Raw genomic sequence first — 7,255 nt, forward strand, 5'->3', positions numbered from 1 at the left:
TTAATGACATTGTTGAATAATATGAAAATACATATAAATTAAATTGTGTTGAATGCTTGAATTGATTCAACGTGTGGATAAGAAACAAATAAGATCAATGTTGCCACATGACAAACTGTAATTGGAGAAAATGTTGAGCGAAACGTGAACGGTGAACCATCGTAAATAGTCAAGGTATAGCGTCAACTTTATGTAGCGGGTCATCTGAAACTGAAACAGCATTATTGACTTGTCAGCTTCTTGCCAAAAAAATATAAAAGTTTGTTGACTCTGTATGCCTTTTAGAGAGAAAAAAAGGTAAGATCAAAACATCCACACGTTTCACAAAAGCACAGTGGACACTTGACAAATACTAAAGATAGAGAAAATACAGATATATATCAATCGTGAAATCTACACCAGGTCCAGAGAACGATGAGGGTTGACTGAAGTCGATGAGAGACACCGTCACTTTCTTTACCCGTGGAGACACATTGATCCATCCATGTCTTGAATTATTATTAACGAGTCCAAAAAAATTTAAATTCAGATGAAAGATAATAAAATAAAAAGTAAAAGTAGGGTCGTGTCCCGTATTAAACACGAAGTTGAGAAATGCTCAAATTACACAACTGCTAACCAAACGCATAATATGGAAATGATATTAGTCTCTTTGTGCTTAGCCACCTTCTTATCCCTTCTCTTCCTAAAACCACTCCTTAAACGAATCACCCCCACTAAGCGTAAGTTACCACCATCTCCATGGTGGTCGCTTCCGGTGATCGGAAACCTCCACCAGCTCGGTCCCAACACTCACCGGTCTCTCCATTCTCTCAGCCTCCGGTATGGACCACTCATGCTCCTTCATTTAGGACGTGTACCTGTTCTCGTGGTCTCTTGTCCAGAAGTTACTCATGACATCGTGAAAACACACGACCTCAAATTTGCAAACCGCCTGGATTCAAAAGCTATTGACATATATATGAAAGGTGGGCGTGGTATAATCTTTGCCCCGAGCGGAGAAGATTGGAAGAACATGAAGGTACTTTTTCTTGAATAAATTATTCCGTATAGACTTCTTTATTAGACTAGCTTGCCAACAATAATTTATACTATTAGGTTTTGTGATAAGTTTATATGAGCTTTAATTTGATGTTTTTTTTGGGAACTACTACTCCATCCATTGCAAAATAACTGTCTATTACTCTATTTTTTTTTCACAACATTTGAAAAACTAATATAAATTTGATATTTGAAGTAAAACAGAGGGGATTTTATTTATTTTGTGTATATTTTATGGACATACTGTATATGAGTTTATTGTGAAAATTTTCAATAAGTTAAATGGTTCTTATAAGATTTATTGAATAGCGGGTTAGACATATTACGAATATATAAACTTTACAGAAAAGTGCTAATTATTTATGTTTAATCTTCATGTTAGACGTCTAGTTTTATCTTTACAATGGATATATATATTGTACTATATCAACTTGCGATACTTGCAGAGTTTGTGCATGATGCATCTCTTCAACAACAAAATGGTTCGGTCCTTTGAGAAGCTAAGAGAAGAAGAGATAAAAGTATTGACAAAGAAGCTAGAAGAAGCATGTTCATCTTCTTCATCAGTAAATCTAAGGAAACTGCTTATGACTCTTACCAACGATATCATGTGCAGAATCATCTTGGGAAGAAAATACAACAGCGAGGAAGGTGAAATTGATATCAAGAACTTAGTAGTGACATTACATGAGTGCTTTGGAAAATTCTTTGTCGGAGATTTTATTCCCAGCTTGGCATGGATAGATAGGATCAGTGGCGTAGATGATAAAATGGAAGACATAAATAATAAGTTAAATGGATTTTTAGACAGCGTGGTACAAGATTCTGTTGGTATGTTGCTATCGATTCAAAAAGATCAAACCAAACGATTTGGGCTTGACAGAGGTGACCTAATACTCACCCTCAAGGTAACACAACCCATTCCTTTCGTTTTGCATATTTTCAAGAACAATGAATTTACAGTACATAATGTCACTGAAAAAAAAAACATTTATTTTTCATGTAGAAATACATATTAGTATAAATAGAAATGAATGTGTTACTATTGAAAACTAGACTTGATTTGGACCAAGGTAAATTATGACATAGTTCACTGATCCATAAAAACCTCGTAAAAGAGTTTGGACTAAACCCAAAATTGTTGCGTACTCTCTCTCTGTTTCATAATATAGGATGTTTAGAGAAGTATTTTTGTTTCATAATATAGGATGTTTCCAAGTTTCTATGCAACTTTTAGAGGGGGTATTGAACTTGTATTTTAAAGGATTTGATGTAATTTTAATATTTTGGAATTTTGAAAGATTTGAGTGAGAGTTTAGAAGATTTGAATAGTTTTTAGATTTTTTCTATAAAAAAAAAAGAAAAAAGTGATTATGTAAGATTTTACTAATAAATTTTAGGTGATTTTAGAATATTTTACAACACAAGAAAATGAAATTTGTTTCCAATGATCTCTCACGTCATCCTCGTTCCCAGCAAAAAATTCACATGATGACGTCTCTCTTGGCCCGATTATTATTAGAGCATTTTCCATCGGCCTTCGGGGTCAACCCATAGTTTTTGTTTAAAAGATGAAACGAATCACAGCTACTGAAAACATATGTCTAACAAGGAAATCAATCGTTTAAAGATGATGAAACACAAAAAAAAATGAGATCGGAGTGAGATGAGATGTATAAACTCGGCCACGTACGTCGGTATCTATCTTATCGTTTGTCCAACTTACAAAAAATCATATATATATGATCATCACATGCACTAAAAACATAGCCAACCAAAAAAACTGCACGTACGTGTTTGATGATCATCACAAGGATAAGAGAAAAAGAAGATTTGGGTGCGTATATATTTGTTGATTATTGTGTACTGTGTTTAGTGGTGCAGCGGGTGGATTAGCAGCACCTTTAGAAGAAGTCTTATAAAAAAGGGGAAGAGGAAGAAGATCTTTGAAATCTTTCAAAATTCTATTTCAAAGGGTGTTATTTTCTGGGCCACATTTTTAAACTAAAAAAAAAAATTGTCTTTCAAAATCATTCAAAGTAGCAATTCTAAAAAGTTTATGATATTTTGAATAATAATGGATTTTAAGTGAAATTTATAAATCATTGATTGAATAACAAGAGATTGTGAATTATTTTATATGATTCTACTTAAATCTTAAGTTGAATAACATAGGATTTCAATAGATTTTTAAAAATCATTAATTGAATAACAAGTGATTTTAAGAATACTCCAAAATCCTCTAAAATACCAAATTCAATACCCCTCGTTAGATTAGTTTCATATTTATATTATGCAGTCTTGTTTATAATTGGTTAAATTTTTTTAAAATAATTATTTCTTAATATGCGTGTTTTAACTAAAACATCCTATATTTTGTTTTCTTTGGTCTTTCAGGATATGTTTTTTGCAGGAACATTAACAAATTCCTCAATACTAGAATGGACAATGACAGAACTTATGAGGCATCCAGAGTGTATGAAAAAACTACAAGATGAGATTAATTCAGTGTCGGCTCATAACTCAAATGTAACAGAGAAAGAAGTTGAAAAAATGGACTATTTACAATGTGTGATCAAGGAGGGGCTACAGCTGCATCCCGCTGCTCCATTATTGTCAAGGATATCTACTGAAGACATCCAATTAAAGGGATTTGATATTGCTGCAGGAACACAGATACTAATCAATGCTTCGTCAATTCTACGAAACCCTGCTATATGGGGACATGATGCTGAACAGTTTAAACCGGAGAGGCATTTTGGTTCAAATTCGGAATTTATCGGTAATGATTCAAAGTTCCTTCCATTTGGAGTGGGAAGAAGAGTTTTCCCCGGAGTGGGGTTTTCTGTTGTCTTGTCAAAATTAACACTAGCCAACCTTGTGAAACGGTTCAACTGGAGAGTCACGGTCGGACCAGGGGGAGATGATAAGCCTGATCTAGCTGAAGCCTCGTCTGGTATTGATGTTTGCCGCAAGTTTCCTCTCATTGTCTTTCCATCACTTGTGCACGCATGAAGGTATTAATACATCTTGACTTGATGATAAGATACATTTACTTAACGTGTCCAGTTCACTAGCTTGTCGCATGATGATGAGTGTGAGCTTTGCTTTTATGTTCCTTTATAACGTAGTACTTTACTATTTGTGGTCCGCATACTTCTTAAGTAAACTTATTCGTGATATTCTCCACCAGCCAAACAATGTGTTTCCCATCCGGACGGACCAGGCGACTTATTCATAGACAACGAGAAAATTAATTGCTTCGCCTCTGATAATGTAACTGCATAAATAAGATGCTCTTGCTACTGAACAGAGCATCTAAATGGCAATAATTCTTACAAAAGTAAAGCGATATATACCGGTAAAATCTTCAGGCCTTTGCGTTAGCAGATCCGAGAAAAAGTGAAGATGCCTCATCCTTAATGTGTTTATAGTTATCGCTTAGTCTTGATCAAATGAGTCTGAATCATTAGTTTCGTCACTTGGAAATGTGTTCGATGAGATTTCTGAAAAATTCTTAGCATTCTTTTTCAATGGAATTTAATGGTTAGGATGTTGGGTTTAGGTTTGAAACTAATGCATTTTAGTCTTGTGATTACGTATGGGAGTCTTTCTAAATCGTATGATTATTACCATAGAATTGAACTAGTTTAGAATAGTCTTCTAATTAGACAAAACAATTACGAGTTTTATTTGTAGAGCATATTGGAGTGATTAGTGATCACATGAATCAATCATCTAAACCCGAAAACTCACTTTTTGCTATTTCTCGAGACTGTTTTGATGATTTTCCGCTTTATTTACTTTTGGATCTTGTTCGTTTTTAAGTTAAGTTTGATAAAAGCCAAAATCAATCTTGATTAGCTTAGAATGAGTAACAACATGTAATTTTGATGTACTTAAAATGCATTTTTTCTTGTAGATTTGATTCTAAAGTACTATATCAACATAATATTCGATTGTGGTAATGTGCACATCAGATTTTAATTGATGTTTTAATCATTATACATGATTAATGTTCAAGCATTTGAGACGAGCATGAATAGTCAAAGTTATTAACCATGCCACATACCCTTATAGGACTTATAGTTTTGCAGACAAATAAATAAAAACGATTTAGTCGATCAGTATTAGTTAATAAATTTTTTTTTTTGGCTTGGTCTGCTTAATTGCTTATACTATTTCGACATATATAGCGACAGACTACAGTTCTATATATTCAAGTTGATTCAAATACAAAGATGTATAAATCAATTTTTGATACAATATTTATACAACTTAATGGTTTCCAAAAAAGGTAGAAAAATTGGCGATAGCATCTTTGGCAGCGCAATTACGAGCAGTTTCCTTTTTGATACGATGGTCTCCACGTCCAACCAATTTATCCTGAATATAGAAACAATATTCTTTATTTTCTTTCCATGTGTCTTTGGCCTCCAACTTTAAGTTCCTCTTCTGACACATCTCATAGAGTTCTGTCACTGGGTGGATCTCCAATTTGTCCAAATGTATTATTGGTTCGAGCAATGGTTTTATCACCTATATATCCAAAAATTCATCGAATTAATCGGTTAACCCAACTCTAGTAGATATGTAATTACAACATAATGTGTATGTTAATTACTACCTTCCATACGGTTTCGATAGAGTTGCAGTCCATGAAAAGAGCTCCAATTGTAGATTCTACGATGTTTGCTAGAGATTTAGGAACTTTCACAAGACCACGCGAGTGTAATGTTGGATGTTTCTCTATCGCTTCCACAAATTCCAGTATCTGCATGCATTAATCCGATAGATAACACAAACCAATATGAATAAATTGTAAACTATATAACTTAATAATTCAAATAAGTAAAAGAAAGACTATTTTGAATTTTTTTTTGACATAGTAGAGAATGTAACAGGTTCAGAAATTAATTGAATTTGATATTAACTAAAAGTTATATTTTTTTTTTGTTCAAAAAACTAAAAGTTATATATATTGACATATATAAGACAATTTGTCTTCCCTATAAACAAAAGTAACGTGAGCTTACACCGCTGCTTCTATGAAATGTTTATCCCTTTTTCATATTTTTGTTTACTCATTCAATCAACCAAATTGTACTTAGACATGATCGAAGATAATAAATGGAAAGTTAGATGATTTTACAAATTAAGGCTTTTAAAGATGATATTGACTAGGGTTTTAAGAAAGTAACTTACTTGGTTATCAAGCAAAGCTTTCTTATGACGGAGGCAGCGATGGAGATTGTGTTTTACAGCGACTCGGGCCAATTTCTCGGTGTCAACGTTGACGGCTCGGAGATTGGTCATCGAACCAGGTGACTCTCTAGGGTATAAATTAAAAATATATATCGTTACAATCGTGTTTAGGATCGTATCTCCTATAAATTCTAGGCGTTCATTCGAAAAATCTTCGTCGCAACTAGTGTCGGTGAAAGCTTCTAACAACAAACTCTTGTCTTTGAACTTGTAATCTAAGATCTTCTCCACGATCTCCAGAGGCTGGTCAGGATCGGTTGAGGTTAGGGCTCCTGATCCGTTGGTTTTGGTGTTGTCTAAGCTGATCAAATTCAACTGTAATGATTCAACGTCTGCGTTTGAGACTTGCGATTCCATAGGGACAAGACAAGAGAGGAGGAAGGATATGTCTTTTTCTAAGTTTCTTTTGTGTTATAATTTGTCTCTTGTGCTTCTTGGTCTCCGGTTATGGTATTGTTTTTATACACGTCTTCTTTACTATATTTGTTATGATTTTTTAAAAAAATATTGTTGTAGTTGTCATTATTTTATTGTGAGGAAAAACAAAATCATTGAATTTATTTCAGTTATTAAATATAGAAGATTCTCATTAATTTTAAAAATTATTTTTATGATTGTTTAGACTTAAAGCAAGAATAGGTCATATTCACACCAGATTTTGACTAATTAATTACATATCATATAAAGTAAGATTTATAAAACTTATTTTCTAATAAGCTAACGAAGTGGCATTTTTTTTGATATGCGTCAATTTTCACTCCGTTCTTTTAACATGTGTCATTTTTTTAAATTTTAAATATATTATTTACATAAGATTTAATTATACTTTTATATTAAAAAATAATCTATCATTTTCAATATCCATTTAGAAATTATATACTTTCTAACGAGGTATCAATATTTTATATAGTTACCATAATATTATCAATATGGTAAAATATTTTCGAAT

General features: G+C 32.8%; 2 protein-coding genes across 2 annotated transcripts; one reads left to right on the forward strand and one right to left on the reverse strand.

Moving 5' to 3' along the window:
• Window positions 1–502: 502 nt before the first annotated feature.
• On the forward strand, window positions 503–4,239 carry LOC104723622 (cytochrome P450 71A27-like). The gene is made up of 3 exons (XM_087475290.1): window positions 503–1,021; window positions 1,488–1,949; window positions 3,439–4,239. The coding sequence occupies exons 1-3, from the start codon at window positions 530–532 to the stop codon at window positions 4,054–4,056; spliced, it is 1,572 nt and encodes a 523-aa protein (XP_087331416.1). The 5' UTR covers window positions 503–529; the 3' UTR covers window positions 4,057–4,239.
• A 995-nt stretch (window positions 4,240–5,234) lies between these two features.
• LOC104733626 (ribonuclease 3-like protein 3) lies at window positions 5,235–6,775 on the reverse strand. The gene is made up of 3 exons (XM_010453195.3): window positions 6,247–6,775; window positions 5,669–5,815; window positions 5,235–5,580 (listed from the first exon to the last, which is right to left on the reverse strand). Exons 1-3 carry the CDS (start codon window positions 6,661–6,663, stop codon window positions 5,320–5,322), a joined length of 825 nt encoding a protein of 274 aa, XP_010451497.2. The 5' UTR covers window positions 6,664–6,775; the 3' UTR covers window positions 5,235–5,319.
• Window positions 6,776–7,255: the final 480 nt, after the last annotated feature.

Source organism: Camelina sativa, chromosome 11 (genome assembly GCF_030686135.1).
Source record: "Camelina sativa cultivar CO46 ecotype springtype chromosome 11, ASM3068613v1".
Lineage (NCBI taxonomy): Eukaryota > Viridiplantae > Streptophyta > Magnoliopsida > Brassicales > Brassicaceae > Camelina > Camelina sativa.

Excerpts from the sequence above, each read along its gene's own strand:
- LOC104733626 (XM_010453195.3), bottom strand. The coding sequence starts at position 6,663 with ATGGAATCGCAAGTCTCAAACGCAGACGTTGAATCATTACAGTTGAAT. Across the intron at positions 5,816-6,246 it reads AAGCTTTGCTTGATAACCAA|ATACTGGAATTTGTGGAAGC; the intron begins GTAAGTTACTTT and ends TAATGCATGCAG. Across the intron at positions 5,581-5,668 it reads CTATCGAAACCGTATGGAAG|GTGATAAAACCATTGCTCGA; the intron begins GTAGTAATTAAC and ends TTGGATATATAG.
- LOC104723622 (XM_087475290.1), top strand. The coding sequence starts at position 530 with ATGAAAGATAATAAAATAAAAAGTAAAAGTAGGGTCGTGTCCCGTATT. Across the intron at positions 1,022-1,487 it reads AAGATTGGAAGAACATGAAG|AGTTTGTGCATGATGCATCT; the intron begins GTACTTTTTCTT and ends CGATACTTGCAG. Across the intron at positions 1,950-3,438 it reads ACCTAATACTCACCCTCAAG|GATATGTTTTTTGCAGGAAC; the intron begins GTAACACAACCC and ends TTGGTCTTTCAG.